The sequence below is a fragment of the Maylandia zebra genome, linkage group LG5 (genome assembly GCF_041146795.1).
Source record: "Maylandia zebra isolate NMK-2024a linkage group LG5, Mzebra_GT3a, whole genome shotgun sequence".
NCBI lineage: Eukaryota > Metazoa > Chordata > Actinopteri > Cichliformes > Cichlidae > Maylandia > Maylandia zebra.
Window position 1 is genome coordinate 7,409,439 of NC_135171.1, and position 25,163 is coordinate 7,434,601.

Sequence of the window (25,163 nt, forward strand, 5' to 3'; positions counted from 1 at the left end):
TTCAACAGCATAAAATATGGTCAATAATTCTTTTTACCCTTTTTTCCTGCACCTTTGTATAACACTGTTTAAAATCAATGTGGAAAAGTACCCATGAACTTGACTTGCAGACATAAACGATTGCATAACATAATTGCACCAAATAACAACCGTTGCTGAGCTTTTATGGCAAACAGCTGCCATCGTTTAATCAGGAAGTCTTTTACAAGATCAATGCTGCACCCATCATTTTTTTCCATTATTTCCCTTTTAAAAAAATAAATGTACCACCACTGAAAAAATGGTTAGTGTGTCAGTTTAAAGTCATCCTCAAACAAGTCCAGTCGTAAAACTTCCTCGCTACTAAATATTCCACAGTCAGCTGTAGAGCAGGGCGATATGGCCAAAAACATTTATCACGATATATATTTGAAAATTTGCGATAACGATATAACTGACGATATAATTGATGCGAGACAAAATACAACTCCACAACATTACTAGCGCAAAAAGACAACCTTCCATTTATTTTCACTTAAATAAGAAGCTGGTTTTTATGTACATTAAAGCTTTATAAAAATGTAACAGTGCAAATGCTAATTCCTTGCTGAAAGTTTAACCAAAAGGCATTTCCAGTAGAAATGGGCTGACATATCCTGAGCATAACCATATATAATATCCACTGAAGTTAAAAAGAGGTGCTTTGCAACATTAAACTGCAGTGTGCAGTACGTATTTTTTGGACCATAAGGTGCACGGGATTATAAGGCACATTAAGCGAAACAAAGCAGTCAGATAAATCAAACTTTATTAAACTCCTTCTTCTTGCTTCCTCCACTTCTGTACCATTGATTCATTAATGTTGAATTCTCTGGCAGCTGCTCTATTCCCATGTTGTTGCAGTATATTAATGACTAACCTCGTATTGTGGATGGATTATCTCAGTTGTTCTCCTGACTGAAGTTTGGTCCGTTTACAGCAGGGGTGCTCAATACGTCGATCGCGATCGACCAGTCGATCGCAAAGGTAGTATTGGTAGATCGCATGGCATTAAAAAAATAGATGCCAGCCTATCATCCATCCCGTCACTTGATTGATACAGGGAAGCCAGTCAGATGACAGCAGATTTTTTCTGACGCTTAGGTCGCTGCGCATGCGCAAACAGCGGCGCGAAGTGTAGTAAAACTGACAAGCTAGTCAGCGAGTTAACTCCAATTTTTAGCTCTCGGTTTTTTCTCTTAAACCTGGCCGTCAGCAGCTACTGTCCGGACTATGCATCCCTGGCTGATCCAATTCAGTGCAAGTCATCAGAGTAAACTCAGGTAATGACAAAAAATTTACATATTTAATTGTGTTGTGAAATATTGGATATTGCGGTTATGCATGTATATACATTGTAGATATAAAGAATCCTCAATATATTTATAAATAAGTATATGTTTTGGATTTTTGTAGTGGGTAGATCATTTTGACTTGGTCATTTTATAAGTAGCTCACATGCGGAAAAAGTGTGAGCACCCCTGGTTTACAGCATCCTGCCGTGCGATTGCATTTGTCTCTAACTATCAGGAACCTTCACGTTAACTTTTATAAGTGGAAAAGTGTTAGTGTTCGTCCTCCAGCTTCACTGTTTATGTTATGCTAACATAGCTGTGTCGCTAGCGATTACGTAGCACATCATTATATACCAGCTAGCCCAACTTCAGTAACCCTACAAACATCACTGCTGTTTAGTTTCCTATCTTCATTTATGTTGGAAGTGATAGCAGAGCTGTACGTTTGAATTTTTTCAGAAATCTCTCAGTCAGAACATGCTATATCAGGCTTAGGTAACTAGCGAAACTAGCGAGCTAACTTCCGCTAGCTTCCTGCTAACTTCTAACTCCGTTAAATGTAATAAATTTTGTTTTAATGGATGCCTGGAAGTTAAACTTCATAGTTACCCCTGGTAAAGCAGCAATGCTGATCGTTTTATTAAAGATGAAAGAATTTAGACAGTTTTTAACGCTCAGTGATGCTGCAGTGTTCGTTTGACCTGAAGAATACGGAGTTTAGGACCCAGATTACTCCCAGATTTAAGAGCATCTTAGTCCGACAAATACGACAATAACGACGGCCGCTTGCATGTTCTGCAAAAAAATGTGCTTTGTCGTGTATCTGACGGACAAACACCAAACCAGTTCCACATCACTGAAGTTGCACCATTTTTACAAACCAATTCTGGTTCATTTGTTTCACTCAACAATCGGCCATGTGCGTATGAAAACAAAGGCACTGCGCATGCGCGTTTTACTCATATTCTATCGCGATATTTCATTTTCCTATCGTTGCCTAACATTATACCGGTATTACCGTGAACGGTATAATATGGCCCAGCCCTAGTCAGCTGTATTATAACAAAGTGGAAGTGATTGGGAACAACAGTCACTCATTCAGGGATGACTCTGCTCTGATGTCTCCTTGGCACTTTCCAGGAGAACGTCACTCTTCTGACTGCATTGCCCCAAGTAAAAAAGACAGGGGGTTATTATGGTGTGGGGTTGTTTTTCAGGAGTTGGGCTTCGACCCTCAGTTCCAGTGAAATGAGCTCTTAATGCTTCAGCACACCAAGACATTATGGAATAATTCATGCTCCCAACTTTTGTGGGAACAATTTTGGGATGGGCCCTTTCTGTTCCAACATCTCTGCCCACTAGTGCACAAAGTAAGGTCCATAAAGACATGGATGATGTCTTTAGTGTGGAAGAACTTGACAACTAAATAGAACACATTTGGAATAAATGAGAGCAGAGATGACAAGACAGGCATTCATATTCCTATAAACACACTTCTAAACCTCGTGGAAAGCTTCCCCAGAAGAGCTGAAGCCATTATAGCTGCAAAGTGCGGGCCAGAATCATGTTAAACCCTATGGATTAAGCATAGGAGGCCACTCAGGTTCATATTAGTGTGAAGGTAGATGAGTGAAAACTTTTGATAATATTAGTGTACACTCAGATGGAATATCAATGAATAACATGTTGAAATATAAATCTTAATGTTGGCCTTTTAACTTTACCTTTCAAATAAGGACGATAGTATACCTTTGCACTCTGGACAACCAGCTGCCTTTTGCAAGCTTTTGCATTCTAATGACAAAACACTCATGACAAAGCCGGTCGTCACTCCCTAAGGCTTCATCAGATCTGACCATTTGTGCTCCTCTTGCAAATATAGAAATCTTTATAAATACCAGCGTTAACTCCAAAAAGTCCATTAGAAGTTCCACCACACAAGGCTTGATTCTCACAGATTTCTAGCAGCTGACATGTATGTTCTATCTGAACTCTATGTAAAATAAATATGGGAAGGCAATGTTATCGGAGCATTTGTTGGTTTCTGAAAGAGGACTTATAAAGAACTTGACATTTTCTGGGCTAGACTGATAACATCTGATAACTGCCAAGTGGTTCTTGGTACAATATAGATTAGTAAAACAAGATCAATGCTGCACCCATCATGCTGACCATGCTGAGAAGAAATTTGTGAGAAAAGTAACCATTCAAAGGTCATTCTGAGCAGTCTTTAAAAGGCAATAATTAAATAGTACAAATTGATGAGTTTTTCGATATATATTTAACTAAAAACCTCTTAGCATGAATCTTACTGTAATAAACCTGATCTAATCCATTATATGGCTTTTTTTTTTTAAGTGTCACGCTTTTAAGATTTAACAAGTACAGTACAGTATTAAACTAATGACAGTGTGAATACAGGCACTGCTGACATTTTGCTTCACCTTTCATCTTGTTTGTGGCAATGCACTGACACACTTGCCACACACAAATACTTCAAAGACCGAGGCCCCAGTTCTACCTGCCTGAGGCAACAAAAACGCAGCGAGTCACGCCAGATGGTTACTTTATCTCTGCTCGGAACACAATTTCACAGCTCATTTTCATCCAAATCGATAAAAATGATGTGATCTGCAGCCTGATATAGCAGCCTTAGCAGTGAATCTCAAATGACATGCTGAGACACCCTGGAATGCCTGTAGAGAATTCCAGGTCTAACATCGCATTTTATGGCAAACATACATTAATATTGTAATATAAATCTATAGATGATGCTATGAATTCATTGTTAATTTCTATATCACATTTTTACTCCCTCATTTTCCATTTAAAATAGAAAAAAAAAGAAAATCTTAAGTTTTCTTTTAAAAATTATTGCCCAAGTCCCCCAAGCTGTCAACGTGACATGACAACGACCTTAATTAACAGAAAAGAGTATTTCAAAATATCAACTCCCTTTAGCCACATTTAGTACTTAGTTCTATGTACTTTAAGCAACTGTGTGGCACGGGAAGCTGTAAAAACTCTACAGAGAAAGGTCTCATTCAGCTCAAAACCAGAAACCTCTTGCTGTAAGGCAGAGTGTGAACCACTGCATCACTGTGCTCGACTTGGCTGATGCTTGGTGCCAAAGGCTTAGGAGGCACGTGCAACTTTAAATTTAGATACCACAAAAGGTCTGCAAAAATCTACAAAAAAAGAACTAATCATGTGATCACTCACCATAAAGAGGACAAGCTGAAGAACAACAAAGAGACTCTTCTCCAGCTCTGTAGATGTGGCTCATGGACAGTCCAAAAAGTTAGCATCGCTCAGTGCAGCCCTCCAGGAACAGTGTGTGGGACCTTCCATCTGTCTTTGGCTGTCGTCCTGCTTGGCACCTACTCATCAGTCTTCCAGGGCTGAACTGGTAATGTTTGGTTGAATGACTCTAAGATTTTTCACAGTGTTACTGGAAGTCAAAGTAATGTTATCCACAGCAAGTTAGAATGTTAAACACCATGTTCAAAGATTTTTAGGGCAGAATGAAAGAGTATCATTTTTGGTTCAATTTAAAAGTAGGAAATTAGAGCTCATTCTACCATTTTCCATTCTACCTGAGCTACTTGTCAAAGCAGTTATTGCAACCTTTGACCCACCTGGGGTGGCTGTAGCTCAGGAGGAAGAGCGGTTCGGCACTAATTGGAAGGATGGTGGTTTGATCCCTGGCAGTTACAGTCTGCCTTGGACTGGATACTGAACCCCGTTACTCTCTGATGTATTAAACAGGGTGAAAATGGACTAGATCTGCCTAACGTTCAACAATACTTCTTAGCCAGCAGGCTTCAGTTCATCTCAGGATGGTTAAAACATACACGCTCAGATGAGCCTTGGTCAGATGTAGAACAGGCACTATGCAATAATCTAGAGATTTCAGACCTACCATTTATCAGCTTAAACATCAAACGACATGAATGCTTTAAAAGCATCAACATCAGCTCTCCTCTGACAGCATGGTGGGAGTTTCTAAAAATTACGGAGTCTTCATTAATCCCATGCAAACGTACACCGCATTCCAAATTATTATGCAAATGATATTTTTCTCGGTTTTTCCTAAATAGACGATTCAAATGACATTCGGCATAATTTTCGAGTCATCTACCAATAGAGTACAATTCAAATGTTACTGAACAAAACTCCCAATGAAAACAGTATGTTTTTCAAAAATAAAAAACTTAAAATGCACTGTTCCAAATTATTACGCACACACAGTTTCAAAAGATTTTATAGGTTGTAGAGAATTGAAAATGGTCATTTGTTGAATTTGCAGCATTAGTAGATCAATTTCACTGAAATCAAAAGCTATTTCAATCCAAGTTATATATTAACATAGGACCCCTTATTTGATAGCAGTTTTACAATTCTTGCATCCATGGAACTTGTAAGTTTTTGGAAGGTTTCTACTTAAATGTCTTTGCAGGATGTCAGAATACCCTCCCAGAGCTGCTGTTTGGATGTGAACTCCAATGATGTAGAGGTATTCCTTGTAGCATGAGATGGTGCATTGTCTTGCATGAAGATAGTTGTGTTGCAGAAGGCACAGTTCTTCTCTTTCTACCAATGAAAGAACGTGGTCAGTCAGAAACTCCACATACTCCACTATTCTCACCAGCAGGAAATAGATTTTTCCCACAATTACATCTTTCAGATGGTACTTTCCACACCTTCAGGAACCCTAAAGGGGACGACCAGCTCTCTCCCCGTGACTCAAAACCTGACTCCACTGCATCCATCTGGACCATTCAGGGTTGCACTGCACTCATCAGTTAACAAGACTGTTTGAAAATTAGTCTTCATGTAGTTCTGGGCCCACTGCAGCTGTTTCTGCTTGTTAGGGGTGGCCGAATAGAGGGTTTATGCACAACTGCAAGTCCCTGGAGGATATACACCTTGATGTTCGCAGGGCTCCAGAGGCACCAGCAGCTTCAAATATCTGTTTGCTGCTTTGTTATAGCCTTTTAGCAGCTCCTCTCTTAATCTGATGTATTTGTCTGGCAGAAACCTTCATCATTGTGCCTTTATCTGCACGAACACGTGTGTGCTCAGCCACAAATCTCTTAACATTATGGTGATCACGCTTAAATTTTCGTGAAATACCTGAGGTTTTCATTGCATGTCCAAGGCATTCAACTATTTCACGCTTTTCAGCAGCAGAGAGATCATTTTTCTTTCCTATATTGCTTGAAAATGGTGGTCAGCTTAATAATGTGAAACATTCTTCTTTAGTAGTTTTTCCTTTAATTGGGCTCACCTGGCAAACTAGTGATCATAGGTGTCCGAGATTGATTTCAGTGATACAAAGAGTCATGAGACACAATTCCATCCATGGTTTTGAATGAAAAACAACTTATTTAATCTTTATGACACTTAAACACAATTTGCATAATAATTTGGAATGTGGTGTACACCTATCTGGAATAACCCTGACATATTACAAAACAATAACATGATTAATTTTCCAGATTGGAAAATTGTAAAGGAATGAAATACTTGGAACATATATTAGAAGGAACAGACTTTATTCCGACAGAGTAGTTATACAATATATGATCAACAAGAAAAGATTTCTAGAATATCAACAAATTAAATCCATAGTAAAAGAGAAATTTAAACCCGTGAGGGGTGTGGGGTTCTGGGATGCTTCAACTGGTAGGGAGGTGTTACATGCTTGCAGAAGTTCACTCTGCAGGTGGGGGTGAGACATAGGAGAGGTGGAGAATAAACTGGTGTCTGGGCTGGGCGCTCAGGTATGTACCGGCTCACTCCCAGTGGCTGCTTGGCGGTGCCGGGTACCCTTGGCTCGGTTGGGCCTCCTCCGGGGGGGTGGGGGGTCCTCAGGCCTCTGGCCTCTGGGCCTGCGGCTCGGTTCACTCTGGCACAGCTGGCTGCCGGCAGAGCCCGCGGGCACGCCACTGCAGCCCCCTCTGGCTTCTGCTCCGTGGCTGCTGGGTGACCCCTCGTCTGGGGCTCTCCTCAGCTCTTCCCAGGAGGATGGCATGGATGCCCCTCCGGTGGTCCTCCTTGGGCTCTCGTACTCTGGGGCCTGGATCTCCTCCATGCCTGCTTCATTCCCTGGGGGACGGGGCTGTGGCTCCCTGCACCCTCTAGCAGATCGTTACATGAAGAAACCTTTTAAACATACAAGTGCATTCATCCACACAGGTGTGCACACAGGACAGACGCAAAAAACAAAAAACTAAAACAGAGTGTGAATGTTAGATAGGAAACACTTAAACACAACACAAAAGCTCCTGTGAAAGAAGCATATATTGTAAATGCTAGTGGTCCCAGTGTAAAACTCTGTGGCATGTGTGATTTCATGTGTGATAAAGACTCCCCATTGTCTTCATCACCAACTGTGTCCCAATCTCTGTACTGAAATGTTGTGGTCAGCAGTGGAATGCTGCGATCTGATATCATCGTGGTTGTGTTGTTCCCACATCATCATAATAAATGTTGTTCCAGGTTCAACATTGCAAGTGACCAATCACATTGTTAAGACGTCATACTTTTGCGACTTCGGGAAAAAAAACTTGCCTCTGTCTGCCGATCCAGCAGTTTGAGTTCTTTGCATTTCAGGATACTGTTCTTTGATAAACGGTAAGCATTATACATATTGTCCTTGCAACACTGGAATTTCATAAATGAATGAATCACTTGGCTTGCAAAAGTATGACATCACAACATTCTGATTGGTCACGTGCAATGTTGAACCTGGAACAACATTTATTATGATGATGTGGGAACAACACCGACACGACGATATCAGATCATCCGCACTAAAGTCGACCAAGACAAGCACAAAGATGAGTCTAAGAAGATCATTCATAACCTTCACCAGTGCTGTTTCTGCACTTTTTTTACTACCATTCTCTATAAAGCTGCATAACAAGTCTTTATTTTGAGATCCCAAACATATTTTGTATTATATCTTCATGCACAGTGTACATACTATTTATTAATGAAGTTTGTACTCCTTTCTTACACACATCTTACGTGACTGTTTTTAACTAACTTCATTTTTACTTTTCTTTGGTTTTTATTACTAATGTAAATTCATACATTTCTGTATTATGGGTTTAGGGCAGGGTGGTACGTACAGGGATACGTAGAGAGTTGGTGTGACAGAGGAGGATGCTAGGGATAGGGGACATGGAGGTAGGTAACGCACCACTGCAACCCCTAAAGAGAGCAGCTGAAATAAGGAGCTAAGTTATGGTTACTTACTTACTGCCACCTTTAAAGCCTGTGTTACATAGTCTTTTATTATATTTAAAATTGAAGGATTAGTTAATAGAGATCCTTCTTTGAGCAGTGTGGTAGGAACGGGTTCTAAAAACATTTCGAGGGTTTAAAGGGAGAAAATTTAGACGTTAATTCATAAAGATTGATAGGAGAGAAACAGTTGATGTACATAGTGACACTTTTGTGGGAATGCTGTGAATATTTTTTTCTCTAATGTTTGAAATGTTATTTCTGAAGAAATTCACGCAGTCATTAGTGTTTAAATCTAAAGCTCAACAGGGCTTTGACTCTGTCAGCCTGGCTGCAGTCCTGAAAAGAAAGCTGGGGTCACTCCTACTTTCTTTGTTTACGTGCGTTTGCGTACATACGATTTTCTGGAGGAGGACAGACATTTTTTTAGAACTCTTAAAGATGTCAAAGAAGCAAATTCCTTTAAGAAATTACTTTGGTGTTCCTCCACCTCCAAAGAAATGTCAGAAGGAGACCGAACAGCAAAAGAAGCGCGCATTCTTGGAAAAGTGGTTGCAGAAGGTGAGCTGGCTTCAAACAAATGATGAACGCACAGAGATGTGGTGCAGAATATGCTGTGAAAATCCCACTCTAGCGGACAAAAACACTGCCCTTATATGTACGCGAACGCGCATTGCAATTTTTTATCTGGTGCGCGTCTTTTATTTTGACAGCGAATGCGCACCTAAGTGCACATAAGTGGTCCGCACCACTTATGTGCACCCCTGCAGAAGAAGGTGTGCTTTGATAAGGCATATGTAGACCACAACAGGAAGTGATATGATACAGCAGTGAGAGCCAATACCAAGTGTGGTTATATTCCAGTGTTACAGTCTGAGTTTTTCTTTTCGTCCTTGTGCATGAAGTGCAATAGCAAGTTCAGCCACAGCATCACTTTTTTGTACAAGTTGTTCTTTCTCTTCCCAGACCGTGAGCACTATACTGATCTACACTGTGTTTCGAGGCATCCTGTTGTCTTCTTACTTCTGTCTCCAAATAAACACAGTCATCCATTAAACTGAAATGACCTATGACCGGCCTCAAAATGCTCCACATGGTAATTGACCATTACCTACAGTCATTAATTCTCCAGAAAGTCATTCTCACATGTAAACAAACTGTCATGCATGGATGGATATGTGCGGTGATTAGATCATGAGGCAAATATCCCCAGATGGAGATCCCTAATGCAGTGAGCAAATGGCTCGACAAGGTGTCTAATTCCTGTGTTTATTTTTAGTTAGACTCAAAAACATTTTTTAAACCACGGGGGCTTTGTCCTTGTTGTCCCAATATACACTGTTCTGTGTTGTTTTTTCTATGTTTGTTTTGTGCAACTCCTAATTTTCCCAAATAGCTAAGAGAGTTGAAGAGTGAAAAGTTAGCACAGGGATAAATCAACCTGAGAAATAACAGAATTATCCTTTAATATGTTGAAGCATGGAAATGTTTTATTTATTTTTTACTTTGCTGATTATAAAAAAGTAACATTTTGAATTTTCTAAGCAAAATCGAAACATCTTGAGATCTTTATCATTATGTTTAGATCATCTTTTTACTTGATATTGAACAATATGAACATTGTGCTCTACTGGACAAGACTTTTCTTAACAGCTTGTTCAGTTCAGGGTTTCAGGAGAATGAAGCATATCCCTGCTGCCACAGGGCGAGATGCAGGGGACACACTGGACCACTGGCCGCCCACCAGTCCATCACAGGGCTAACGCAGACAGACAAGTATTCATGCTCACTGTCACACCTGGCCAATTTAGCGTTGTGCATTACCCGAACATGGATGTCTTTGCACTGTAGGACGAAGTCTACGAGAATTCATGCAATAAGAGGGAAAACATTTGAGCCCAGAACCTTCTTGTTATTAGGCGACTGTAATGACTACTTAACTACTGCACTGCTGTACACAAACAAAAGGTACACACTTTTAATTAATAGAAACGGAAACAAGGGCTATAACATGTATAGTCATGCAAGGTTTGACCCCAAAAAACGCAATAACACTGTATATTTAACCACCCTGTATCCAATGATTGTACTGCTCATGTGTCACTTACTCTTAATTACAGTATAATTATGAGTTAATGCCATCATTCAAGCAAGGCGCATTCTCATGAGGAAACAGTCTGTCTGTGATTTTTAGCAGCCACATCTCAGTGAAGTAAGCTCACATGAGGTGAAACACACTAGCATGTGTGAGGACACCTCTGTTGATGTTTACCCACCAGTGTAAGTCTTTAGGGCAGGAATCCACTAGGTGGAGCACAGCTCTAAGGCTTTGCTAATGTTCACCCGAGAGCATATTAATCCCCAGTCCAGAGGACTGGGAAGCTGCAGCGGTCGATGGAGATAAGGACAGTCTGGGAGAGAGCCACAGATGCTCCCTAATGCTGACTGAGGACTGCCTCGGGCATTAACAGTGTTATCTGCTCCACTTACTGATTAAAAGAGAGTCTTGAGGAGTGCAGAGTTAGATCTTTAAAGGTTGCATCTTCCCAGTATATTTATTTGTGGTGCTAAACCAAAGTTGTGTAATCCCGGAGCTAGACACCCAAAGGCATAAAAGGTAGCAAACACACAGAGCTTCAGGACACAGTTGGCCAAACAACAAGTGAGATTAGCCAGTTTCCTCCTGAAGCGTTTGGAAAATACACTCAGTCAGATTTCCAGTTTTCAAACATGTAGCGTAATTTATGTTTTGATATATTTGTATTATTTGTGCCTGAAAGATGGGGGTGAAAACAGTCTGATCATTTAATTATGGCAAACTGATCCTAATATAGACTAGGAGCTGTGTATTTTAATTATACTTTATTTGGCCAGTAAACATTCACCGTCAAACATCAGACTCTGCTCTCCAGTACATTAATTTAGCATTTAGTTGATAACCATGTTGATATTGAATACAAAAGATAATGAAGCATTGATAAGAAGCTAATTTGAAAAGGCTTTTATCAAAGCAGACATTTTGGCTTTCAGTAGTAAAAGCTGGTGTATTTCTGCTGTAATTAACACGTCATCTGTTCTGTTCGAGTGTAACAGTAATTATTTTCATTATTTACATATTTTTTTCTACTCTTATAAAATGTCTGCTGTCATGTTTTAGGAACTATGACCTGTTTGGGGTAAAAAATAAATAAATAAATAAATAAATAAAGTGCTATTTCTTTTGAAACATTCAATTCAATTGCATCAGATGAAGAGCTGTTTTTTGGTGTTGGTCTTTCTGTTGGAGGAGCCAGGGTGAGGGTTGAGTTTTCAAGAAGGTGTCTTGGACTCTGGGAGATGACAGCGAATCATTTCCATACAGTTACATGTTACATTGTGACTTGTGGTCTAAACCAGCAATTCACGACAAGGAACCAAGTTTTGTTTTCTTTCCCAACAAGCCCATCACGCTTTTATCTAAGGTTAGATAAAAGCATTGTTTCTGAGATGTTTCACTTGTTGAACTACTACACTGATGCCAGGTCCACATGCTCTGTGGCATTTTAGTTTCACAAACAATATTTTCCTAATTAATAGCTCTGAAATCCTGAAGCACCACTATACAAGCATCCTTTGAGTGTTATGTATCACCTGGAGTGGTAACTGAGCTGCTCAGGGGGGGGTCCCACACACCAGGAACACACTACTCTGACTTCACAGAGACACTCTTTTTGTCAGGCTTCCAGCTTTAGATATTGCTCATAGCCAATTCCCTCGCTCTTGTCTCTGTGGGATTTCTCCCTTTTTCTTCACCCAAAAAAGAAACTGCCATACAATAGCTAAAAAATACAGATAGTGCAGTCTGCCTTTGGGTAATCCTCTGCAGTATCTAAAATAAATACCTTAAAAAGCTCTGTTTCACTCAAGTTTATTATTTAGAGCTTGTAGAAATCAGTCTTGGTACTTTTAACTCTTATAATTCATATGTTCACTTTCATATTTGATGTTGTAGCTGCTGAGACTTTCTAAGCTTATCCTTCAGCAGCTGTTTACAGGTCTCCATTATACAATGTTGGAGATGCTCATATATTACCAATAGTGAATAAAATTCAAATACAAAAAAATAAATTATACTAAGTCCATCCATCTTTTTCTGCTTCTTCAGTTGAGGCTCTTGGGGGGTGCTGGAGTCTATCTCCGTTGGCATGGGGTGGGAGGCAGAATACACCCTGGACAGGTCGCTAGTCTGTCTATAGAACCATTAACGTTCACACCTATGAGCAATTTAGACTCACTAATTAACCCAACCCCACTCGCCAAGAGGAGAGCATGCAAACTTAGTAAGACCTTCATGTTGTGATTCAACAGTGCTAACCACGGTACTAATATCAATCAATATGATTTAGAATAATAAGCTGGAAATGTAATTACATTATAGAAATTGCATTAAAGCAGAAATAAAAACATGTAACCCCATCTTCACTGCAATCAGTCGGAGTGCTCACAGGGTTAACCCTGGTGTCAGGATGGAAATGGGACAAAATGAGTCAGGCTTTTCTATTGAGCTTGAAATGTCAAACAACATCAAGCGAAAGCGACGGCTGCAGGATTTACTTGCTAGCTACAACTTTTATTTGATATAAGCTCTTAATATTTGGCCTAGCCATTATTGATAAAGGCAAACGAGACTTTCTGTGCTAGATAGAATCTGAATGTTTTCTATTCCAGAGATGTTTTAGTGTGGTGGTTTAGACAGTTCTGAACTTTCTTCGTTGCATGTGATATATGATGGATTGTATCAGGATTTCAAGCCATACTCAAGAAAGAGTGTCATCCAAAGTTTTGTTCAGTCAGTCCTAGAAGTCATAAGGAAAAGAGCTTTATCCTGTGGCAGATCCTGTGCTAAAGCTGAGGCAAATAGCCATCAATCAGTGCCTAGTGAGAGCCACGCGTGAAGGTAATCTGCCTTCACAACATAACCTTCTCATCTTTCTGCTCATCACTCCTTCTCAGACCTCAGCTGGCCTCACAATAGCTGCAATTACACAGGCAGCGGTCCCCTGGGTACCGACAGGCTCGCGGGGGCTGTTATGGCCGAGCAGGGACGCCGTGGGCCACCTTTGTTGGTGTCAGACCGTAGAGATAATGATAATGCCAGCGTTGACTGTTTATCACTCTGTAGAGAGAGCTGCGTGTTCTTCTTGAGGAATTATCACAGCATTCGAGCACAGCGGGTGAACGGGGAGGAAACCTCGTATCGGATAAGGAATCCTATTATGCCAGCAAATGACTTCTTTAATGAACTCCGAGGAGAGCAGGTCAGAGTTGAGGTGCTGCCCTGAGATAATGGCACAAATGTGGCTTTTCCCCCTCATGCTTCCTCAGTCATGCCTGTAAAGATGTTTCCTCTCATGCAGGGGGAACAAGGCATCAAACTCGTATTTTGATCATATCGTGCAAATTTCAGACTCCCTCTAAAGTCACCCGCAGCACTTCTCACTGGCTGTCTCAGACCTGCATTTGCTGAGAAAATGTACACCACGTGGTAAACCGTTAAATTTCCATGAGGATAAACAAGATAATAGGATCTGTTCTGCCAAATGAGTGAGCAGAATAGTATGACAGCTAGGAGAGGGTTTTTGCCAGAGGTTTTTTTGTTGTTGTTTTGCTTTTTTTAAGGAAATAAAAACTACTGTATTTTTCCAATACCCAGCTCTTGCTGGAGTGGCAGCGCAACAGATTCGACAAACTGTGACTTTGCCTTTCTTCATTGCCTTTCTCAGCTTTCTTCTGTGTAATGTTGACAGAATTTCAATAATGATATTTCTTGGGGAGGAGCTTAAAGCACTCATCAAGCAGCAGCCTAACAAGCTTTTCACTGGCCGGGGAGGTGCTGAATAAAGCGTCTTACTCCTGTTATGTTTCGTTTTTCTGTAGGCATCATGTGGTTGCCACTTTGAACTAATGCTTTAGAGTTTTGTTGCCATGACGTTCTATCCAGCAGGGATTGCAGTTTGAAATAAAAATACTTTTATTCATGTGGAAAGAGAACCTGGAGGACAAACCCCCAATCTTTCTAATATTGTCAGATTCAATTAGAAATCAGCTTTGCAGAACTGAGCTGCATTGCTATGCACGTTGGTAAAAGACAAAAAGTGATTTTTACTTTCAGTTTGGATGATTCTTCAAAACATGATTTCCAATCTTTAAGCAATTCAAGAAATCCTACTTAGTATTCAGTCCAACAATGTTTCGCTAATGCCTGTTAGCTGCAACAGTGGCAAAAACAGCAGCACGTACCAACAGAAAAGTTCAAGCTATCCTCAACAATTCACCTCAGCATCACTTTACTTGGTCAGAAATGAGCTCCACTGGCTCATTGTCTCATATCAAACTTCAATTTTCACAAATAGATGTGGACACTCTGCATATTGCCACCGCAGCCACATTAAACAGTGAACAGTGAACAGTGGACAGCCTACACATGGATGGCAGCCACAGCTGTTTGTCCTATAGTGACCACTGTAGGATTATGAACTTAAATTGAGAGGTGTATGAAAATGAGATTTTACATACTGCATATTAAAAGTGGGGGGGATGCTATTTTATGGTTTATGCAGTACATCTGCGTCCAGAAGTGGGTAGATGTGCTGCATAGAGTCACTCTTTAAGCTGGGATGAAAAGCCTGTCAGTAAAAGGGGAAAACACCTCACACTTGTCTTTTCTTGGAGGTAGTCATGATATTGTTTTTGGTTGTGGACACAAAATAAAAAAGAAACTACTTTGTAGTGTGTCATTTCAAAAACCCTCAGACCAAATTAGTCATAGAATGATTTTGAAATCATGAATTTGGTGGACAACTACCAGAATTTCCTTTTAAAAGTGTGACATTAGCCACTGTGCGTTTTACTCTGTGGTTTCCATGAATTTCAAGTGTATTGTGGCAGTCTTTATGTACATTACACAGTGAATAGGATACCCATATTGCTTGTTGTTCATGGCCTGCCGGAGGTACACCTGGTGTTGTAGCGTTGGGTTTGTTGTTTCCGAGACAGCTAAAGCCTGTGAACTAAAGAAGCTCAGCTGGAGTGAAGGGCTTGTCCTTCCCCAGGTGCCAAATGGAATCTGCAGTTATTACCATAATGCTTTCCTCCAGCTCATTTTACTCCAGCTTTCTGCTGGGTTCAGGAGTTAACCAGTTAAGCTAATGCAGCAGAATCTACTTTCTATCCTTCACTACTGGAACATATTCACTGATAGAAGATGTCAGGCTGTGAGATTAGCATCACATATCCAAAAACATGAGTTATACAGAAGTCTGTATTTTTACATACTATGTATGAATAATTACGAACGCTGGTGTGGGATTTCTATTGTCTACGCCTTGTGAGAGGTGAATGGTCATTGTGACATCTCACTTTGTCTGCTTACACACTTCAGGCTCTAGAAACCACATGATAGATGAGCTCCCATCTGACTGCATCACACCTCTCAATAATGTGCTGCTCCCACACCCCCACCCACCACCCCCCTCACTGCTCCTTAATAAGCTGAGAGGAACGTGTGTGGCTCAGTCCATGACCTGACCTCTGGTGGCCTTGAATAAAACAGGGACATTTACTGCAGTGTTGTTAGTGCCTGAATTCAAACACGCATTTCAGATAGCACATTGCAGTGTGACTGTAGACTTTTGAAAACTAACACATCAGGTTCAGCGTTTTGAAAAGCTATTTTATATCTGTCACTATGGTGATGGAAGATAGTATCTTAATATTCCAATTGGCTGGTACTGCCACAAAGATGAAGCTGCAAGGGGCTTTAAAAATGAACTTTTAAAGGAGTCGATCATGTGTGATCATGATTTAACCAGATTCATGCAAGCCCATAGGGGCTCTTGTTTGGATTTTGTGTGGGCAGGTCTAATAAGGGCAAGTGTGGTGTGCCCACAGATTGGCACTGAGGCTCAAAATGGCAAAACTGCTGTGGACCCCTTATAAGGTTGCCTTCATTGGCACCACATGTTTTTTCTGTGAGTAATCCTACCAACAAAATTCCCACTTCACGACCCAAATGGGCAAAACTGCTATAGGCCCCACATGAGGTAGCCTGCATTATCCCCACATGGGTTTTCTGTGAGGTTCTGTGAAGCACAATAGTGTAGGGCCCACAGGATTCCCCCATTAGGCCCCATAAAGGCAAAACTGCATTGGCTCATGAGCCTCACATGGACCCAAAATCGGTGCCACATTCTGTTGGCAAGCCAGTTATGGATTTGCCCATAGGAGCTGTGCTCCACACAGCCTCACACCTGCCCACTGTGGGCTCACACGGACATGCTTGCTGGTTAACAATATGCAGTAACACAAAACATTCAACAGTAAGGTAGCAAAGTTAACAAAATGCTTTTAGTTTACCTTTGCAAAGTGAACAAGTCAGTGAATGTTAGGCAGTGGGCCAAATTACTGGGAGCCAATATGAAGGGGATTTCATTTTTTAAAAAGCTTTCAGTGCATATTATTTTATTAACATGTAAAATTATGTTTACAGTAGTGCACTGAAAACAGTCAAAATTCAGGAGGGTGATGACACCATAGGCATCTGTGTAAAAGTTACATTTGTCCAAAGCCTGGATGTCATGAAGTTCTTATTTAATCATTTGTAAATCTCTCAGTTTTATTAAAGAGAGGAAGAAATTCACTGGGAGCCCCTTTAACATTTCTGTCAAGCTTAGCTGGCCGGTTTGTTCACTTGGTGCTTCTATTCTAGTATAATGCTGTATAATTACCAAAGACTTCATATAAGTCATTAGTGTTATTAGTGTAGGCCTTTAACAACTGGCTCATCCACATAACACACAGAATAGGATTGCATTTTGAGTTTGCAGCATCATACTTCAGTGTACTGTTCATTACTGTAAACTTTTCTCTGACTCGCAGCCTTTTACAAAATGCTGTCTGTTCTCACTTCAAAGCTGTTTGCCCGGCTGAATAATTGCCGTATCGTTCCGTGTGGCTCCCCACCCAGCCCACTCTGTGGCTCTGTGAGCCGATGGAGCTGAAAGCTGTAGCAGTGATTGTCTTAAACCTGGCTGACAGGATGCTACTGACAGCTGAATCATCATGGCAGAGAGCAACACCGCCCATCCAACAGGGATATCTGTATTAAACAGAGTGATCATGGGACTTGTTTACACTGGTTACGATAAAACTGATTCACTTATCATCTCTTTGATTATTATGAAAGTATGTTTTTCTTTTTCCAAGTAAAACTTGTGGAGTAAAAATGGTGATATGTGAACACCATGATCCGTTGCAGGTTGTAGATTTGTACTTGGAAGAACACGTTATGATAAGCTAGTGACGGTGTTCCTGTATTCGTCATTAATTCATTCATGCACATGAATCGTCTGTTCTCTTTTTTTGGCATCATTTTAATAATTTGTACATAAGACGTTTTTGATGTTGGAGCGTGTTTTGTTTGGTTGGGGATTTTTGTTCTTGGAAGGCTTCTGAGAACTCTTGAAATTGACCCTCACCTCTCATCTTCATTCAGTGAGAAAGATTCACATCAAGGGTCCATTACTTTCTGTAAATCCTGTGTTTGGAGTTGTCTTGGCAACCAGCTCAGGCTTTATGTGTACAAAACGTGATTGAGGTTGGCCCTCATGGGTACTTGCCTCGCCCCTCTGCGCACCATGTGCTGCTGCTGATTAGCCTCTCCCTGAGCAGGCTGGGCTGGTGCAGGCTGTGCAGCATCTGATAAAGCCTAATTGATACGGTCGCCGAGGGAGGCCTTTGTGTGCTTTGTTGGCCCAGCGAGGCGCAGCAGAGTCAGACCTTGTCAGTGTGGCTGCTTAGACAATAGGAGCAGCTGTAACTCAACTCTGAGGAGCAGCAATGATGGAAACTGAGACCATCTCTGCTATTGATTAACTTGAAAAGATTGAGCATGGTGGGACGGAGTAGGTTGAATCCACCATAAGATTGCCAAGGTGAACCTTTTGCTCAGGAACCCCAGACAGATCCACGGTGTCTGGTCTTTGACATCTCTATCACACCAAAAGGAGCTTATAACTGGACATATAGCACAGGACTGCAGGCGACCGCTCAGCGTTAACAAAGGCAGCAGCAGCAGAGGGATGCAGGTTCAACCCCCTCCATGTGGCCCAGAGACACACAGGCAGACGCTGAGATGGGATTGTACCATGTGGGGTGTCAGTGTTTTTGACATGCAGTCTGAACTGTGCATGATTTGTTTTGTTCCTCTAAATGTAAGCCATTCTTTTTAAGCAAGTTCTTTTTTTCCATGCAGAATGACATTTTTAGTCTAAGCCTTTTTAACTGGCTGACAAAATGTTGAAGTTCAAAGCTTTTTGTTTGGACTACTGGCAGTTCCTGTGTCTACAGCCTCTGCACGGTTTCTATAAAAGGTAAGATGCTCGCTGTGTTCATTAAGAGACTTCAGAATCTCACATTTTGCATGACTAGGGAAAAAGCCAGCTTACTAAAAGAAAGAATGTTTTGTCACATCACATCAGTTCCTCTTGCGGAAATGCAATCATATATGTAGTCTTTTAGTTCCCATTTTAATTCCCACATGAACACAAAGTGTCATGTTTGACCCAGTCGTGGCTGACAGACAGCGGACACTTTTCACCCTCTCTGCTTTTTTTATGTCGAGAGAGGATGAAACGGGGACAAAGGACCCACGTGTCAGCGAGGTCAGCTGCTCTGAATGGAAGAGCTATTGTTGTGGTTTGCCTCGGACAAGCTCCAGCGCAGTATTCAGTCTATTGTATGTGTGGTCCCATCGGCTCAGGCAGCATGAGGAGGCACGTGCTCTGTGGTCCTTTGTCCAGCCCCAGTATTGCATCCAGATGGGGGTCTTTTGTTGTTGTTTGTTGTTGTTTATATTTTTTCTGAGTTTGTACAACAATATCCATGTTTACCTTCATGTACTTTATATAAACACATTTTAAAGAGTTTGTACAAAAACACTTATTAATTCCTGCTGGTTAAAGTAGAATTTTAGAGAATTCACACATCAGCAGCTGTACAGTCAATCTGGGAAGCTGTAGTACTCCGCTGGAAATCCATATCACACCCTGGAGGCTACAGTGTGGAAAACAACTTTATAGAGCTATTGAATTAAAAGAATACAATCAGATTATTTTGATCACTATTTTTTGCTTTAGTTTAATGTCTACATTATGAAGAAAAAACAATTTCTTTATGCCAATTATTTGTTTCCATGATAACTTTAAGTCCTGTTGGACCTCTCGCTCTATACTTGCTATAACCTACTTGCTACAAATAAATATATACCGTAAAACATCTGCGTGTAGAGAGAGAGAGTTGTTTTTTTTTTATTAGCAACATCATCATTGAAACACACTTCTTATAACTGCTTCTGACAGTTTCAAGTATAGACATAAAACCTGCCGTGTGCTTGTCAGCTCCAATACAATACAAAGTCAAGCTCTTCGGAAAAGTTTGTTGTTGGTGGTGTTTTGTTTATCCATGTTCCAGGGCCCTATGTCGCAGTTTACACACATTAGCTAAATAGCTAAACCCCTAACCCTGTCCTGTAGCTAGAGCTGGGCGATATGAGATTTTTTCATATCACGATATGTTTTTTTCATTTCAGGCGATAACGATATCTATCACGATATAAGCCAAATAACTATATTTGTAAGATTTAAATGTGCCGTTGCTCACAAGTAAAATGTGAAATAATCAGCAGCTTGTTTTTATTTAAATATTTATTTCTCATAATAAGTTCAACAGGGTAGATGTACTTAAGGAACATGAGACTTTTTCAGATAGATAAAGGCAAATATTGCAAACTACACAAAAGGCAGCCGCTAAAGCGTTTAAGTTTCAAAATAGAACAAACGAAACAGACTAAATTGTCAATTCCACTTAGAAACAAAATATTAATTCTAAAAATAAATCTTAGTTTGTTTTACAGAAGAACAGACAAAACTGACTAACTTTTGTCAATATCCAATAAACTGAGAACTAAAAGGAAATTCTCAATCTCTCCTTGTTGTATAGCTTAGCTTTTCAAACAGTTTTAACAGTTACTTTAGTCTGACAAAAGCCGAATGACGAATTAGCGCTTCCAGTCAGAGACTGAGGCTACGTCCACGGGTATTTTTGAAAACGGAGATTTTCCATTTTCGTTTTAAAAAATAATCCCGTCCACACATAAAGGCAGAAATGAAGGAAAACGCTGCTATGAACATGCCAAAGCAGCAGGTGGCGCTAGATTCCTAACCGTGCAGAAATGTTGGCCAATCAGAAGTCTAGAAGCCTCGGTGGGAAAAAGTAAACAAAGCTGGGGCATAGAAGCAGAACCGAGTCGTATGTGTGGAGGGACAGTAACTGTGTGTATATGTAAGCATTTAAACACTGCAGAGAGTAGAATTAACAGTATTGTAGAAATTCATTTCACCGAAACAATAACGTGGCGCACAGTGTGACGCATGCACCAGTTTATTGTATTTCCAGACTTGCTTTCGGCACAATTTACAGTGCATGCTACTCTGTTTTTTGTCAGACTTGAAATAGCCGAAATACCTTCACACTACGGAACTTCTATGGCTCTTCCGTTCGACAATCTCTCCGGCATTGGAACCATCATCTGTTTTCTCTTCGGTCACGCTCAGTTGATTTTTCTAGTCGGCACACTCATTTCCTCCATTACGCGCTGGCTCCATTACCCGCTGGCTGCTTCCCAAACAAACACACGTGCGGCTTGGCACTTGTGCTGTACGTAACAAGTCACGCGACGTGACGCTGCGGCTGTGATTGGTTCGGCTCTGCGCTACTGAATTTGGATTGGCTGACCTTTTTTTTTTTTTTTTTTTTTTTTTTTTTAAAGAGGACAAGAGCGGCGAGGTCTATCGCGATAGCTTAATTTCTCTATCGAGTAAAAGTTATATCGCGATACATATCGTTATCGTTCTATCGCCCAGCTCTACCTGTAGCTGTTTGTGTTTTTCAACTTTCGTTTGGGAACCTGAACACGTAATGTGTTTCCATTATGTTCGTATAAATCAGCACAATATGAGACCTTGCCGATAACATATTAACATTAACAACTTGTTTTAATCATTGGTCCAAAGCATACTGGTTACAGTGTTATCTTCTGGCTCAAGAGTTGGGAGTTCGCCTTGTAATCGGAAGGTTGCCGGTTCGAGCCCCAGCTTGGACAGTCTCGGTCGTTGTGTCCTTGGGCAAGACACTTCACCCGTTGCCTACTGGTGGTGGTCAGAGGGCCCGGTGGCGCCAGTGTCCGGCAGCTTCGCCTCTGTCAGTGCGCCCCAGGGTGGCTGTGGCTACAATGTAGCTTACCATCACCAGTGTGTGAATGTGTGTGTGAATGGGTGGATGACTGGATATGTAAAGCGCTTTGGGGTCCTTAGGGAATAGAAAAGCGCTATATAAATGCAGGCCATTTACCATTTACCATTCTGTGAGAGGGTTGCTATTTACCCCAAAATACTTACAGCATGTCAAAGATGTGTATGTTTAAGCTAATACAAAATTAATGATGATGACTTTTCTGTCAAAAACCTATCTGTTGGCTTTTAGTATGGTTACTAATGATCTATTACACCAGCAGGATGCTTTTTAATGCAAGAAATGAAATGAATTTTACACTGTGTGATAATACAGCCAAAATCACTGACATGTTTGCTTCAAAGCTAATTTTGTTGTTTGTTTGTTTTCTGGCTTGTGTTTTATTTCATTTTGTAAAAGTAATGAGAAAGACTGCCCTGCGGGTTGGGTCAAGTGAAAAGAAAAAAGGGGAATATGTGATGTGGAGTTGATCATCTAAAAGGATGAACTGTCACACACCCCAAGGCCATCTTTATATCTATAATTGTTTTAGAGTCCACAAAAAATAGCATAACCCCCTCCTGATAACATGACTTAATACTCTGTTTTCCATTGAAGTACAAGTCAGTGTTTGCCTGGTGGAGACACATTTCATTATGCTTGAGGATGAGCCAAACTCAACAGCAGTGTTGTTTTGGAGTGTGGTGTAAATGGAAAATCTTCATTTGCTGTAGGCTTCTGAGCTCCGCTTTGGGAGCCAGACAGTAATGAGTTGCAGTTCTTTGCTTGGGTCAATAAGAGGTTGTATACAAAGAACACTGTTCAGTCTGTTAAAATGGAACAATCAGCAATATGCTGTATCTGTCTGTTTGCTGTTCCTCAGAGTTTTCACTTATGTGTAGAAAATTCAATGCATCTCTTTAATCTGAAAAATGCACATCAGAAAGTGAAATAGAGCCTTAAGGAGCCTTTAAATTAAACTTCTGATTTCAGGTTTCTGTGTTTCAGCCTCTGTGTTTTGCCTGTGATTCCAGTAGATCGGTGACCTTACTGATAATATTTCAACTCTTGCCCAGTGTCTGCTAATGGATTTATCTGTGTTTTAATAGCTATGGACGGACCACAATAACGGGTGTTGTGTTGATGGGACCAGAAACCTGTGATTGTGCCGTACTGAGAAATACATTTAAATATTGTCCAAACATGGCAGTTCATCAGCGCTGAAGCCCCCCCCCAACACACACACACACACACACGCACGCACGCACACACACACACACACACACACACACACACACACACACACACACACACACACACACACACAGCCTCCCCCCACCTCTTTCATCATTCACACTGACTTGACTTCCTCATCCATTTTTCCTCATGTCGATGTGACCTGAGCCCCAACATGTACAGCTGCCAAGCCCTAACAGAATAATTGTTCGTATAAGTGGCTCATTTATGGATCTCAATTCGCCCGTACAAAGATTGAGACTTTGGCTTTTTCCTAAAGGATTCATCAGATTACAGTGTTTCTATCTGAAGTTAGCAGGCAGAGCAGTGGCTTTTTAATATTGCACATTCACTGTGGCCTGGATTGAGAGGGTTTCACTAAATGCATGACATCAAAAGCCATCCTAAAGGCATCAGGCAGGTCTGTGGTCCTTCTAAGACAGATCCCTGTGGAGTTTGCCCAAAGTCCTCGCAGACACCGATGAATCCTGATAAATCTCCAGATGCTTTTCAGATTCTTACCTACTCACCCAAGTGATTGAAGTGTTTTTTTATTTGTTTTTTATTTAGATGTACAAAAAAATAAGCAAACTGTTTAACACTCACTATATAATATAGGTTACATTAGAAAGAGAGTTAATATAACTTAAAGTTGCATTAATGTTAGTGTGTTAAAATATATGCTCATTTTAATTTGATGCCAGCCACACTTTTCAGAAATGTGTTTCCTAATGTGTTGGACCACCTTTTTTAATCACAATCAGCAAAAAGTGACCAATTGCTGTCATTTTAAAAGCAAAACACGTTTGTTTGATACAAGATTTCGGCTGCTCGGCAGTTCAACGCCTCATTTGTCATGTTTCGTTTCAGACAGGCCAGTTTAGCACCCAGATGTTTTAGTGAACCATGTTGGTGGAATAAATGCAGAATGTGGTTTGACATGATCTTGCTGAAAAAAGCAAGACCTTTCATTGGATGGCAGTATACTGTATATTCCACCCCAACATGTAAATATCATTCAAGATGAATGAGTTAGTCGAGCCATGTGCACCAAATTACTGCCGTGTAATTACAGGTTACATAATATTACATCCAATGATCCTCTGCTTATTCAAAGGGGGTCTGTAAGTGTTCCTCAGCCAGTCTGTACTGACTGACCATGCAACTTTGTTAAAGAAATTACAGTGTGGACATTCTGGTGTTGTCTGGCCTGCGAGTGAACATTTTGTAGCTGATACACTAGCAGCTTGTTCGCCCAGACTGCACCACCCAGTAGCAGATAGGGCTCGTAGCGGTCAGTTTGATATCAGTCACTCTTTCTGTGATTTTCTCCATGGCATGAAATGGAAACATCAAAGTACGAAGCCCCTGTCAAATCAATCTGCTGTGTGAATGTGTACAGAGTGTGGCAGTGCGAGCCTGGAGCTGCCGTCACTGTGGTTCACAGCTCTGGTGCCTGTGGCCACTGATTCTCCCTTTTGTTGATTAGCTTGCATTACATATTAATTATATCTGCCATTTTTCATCTGTTTCTGCTCTTGTTTCTTCATTGAATTGAAATATTGTGAAAATATTGTGAGTCTTTATCAAGCAGATAATTCACACTGACGTTTTTATACTGAAGCATTAGTATCAGCATTCATTCTAACTCTTAGTAGCTGACCCAGCCATGAGAGTGGAGGTCAAAGATAGACAGAGAAATGTTTGGCAGCTGCTCATATAGGAAGACACAGAGACCAGCAGGCAATGGAAATACTTGGTTATTCTTAAACATCTAAAATAACAAAGGCAAAGGTCTCAGATGGTCACTGTAAGGATTTCCTTTACTATGTGTCAGCATATCGTTTACATGCAGCTGAAGCTTGTTTGGAGCCGTTGATATGCCTAGCTGTTATGGTTATTTAGGTCACTACACCATAATACTCTAGTGTAGATGCTACCTACAAAAAGTAAATTCTAATCAGTTCTTTACCTTATAATATATGAATCGAACTCAAATACACTGTATATACAAACATAAGAAACCAAGGTATC

At 40.7% G+C, this 25,163-nt stretch overlaps 1 protein-coding gene across 8 annotated transcripts in view; it reads left to right on the forward strand.

Annotated features, from left to right (window-relative positions):
* iqsec1b (IQ motif and Sec7 domain ArfGEF 1b) overlaps window positions 1-25,163 on the forward strand; it is a 248,814-nt gene that overhangs the window by 157,912 nt on the left and 65,739 nt on the right. The window contains exon 1 of one of the 8 annotated variants that reach the window (XM_004559872.6): window positions 18,054-18,976. The exons of the other annotated variants lie outside the window; for them this stretch is intronic. Coding sequence (XP_004559929.2) covers window positions 18,900-18,976 — 77 coding nt within the window. The 5' untranslated portion in view covers window positions 18,054-18,899. Of the gene's footprint in view, window positions 1-18,053; window positions 18,977-25,163 lie in introns of those variants that run through there. 8 annotated transcript variants of the gene reach the window in all.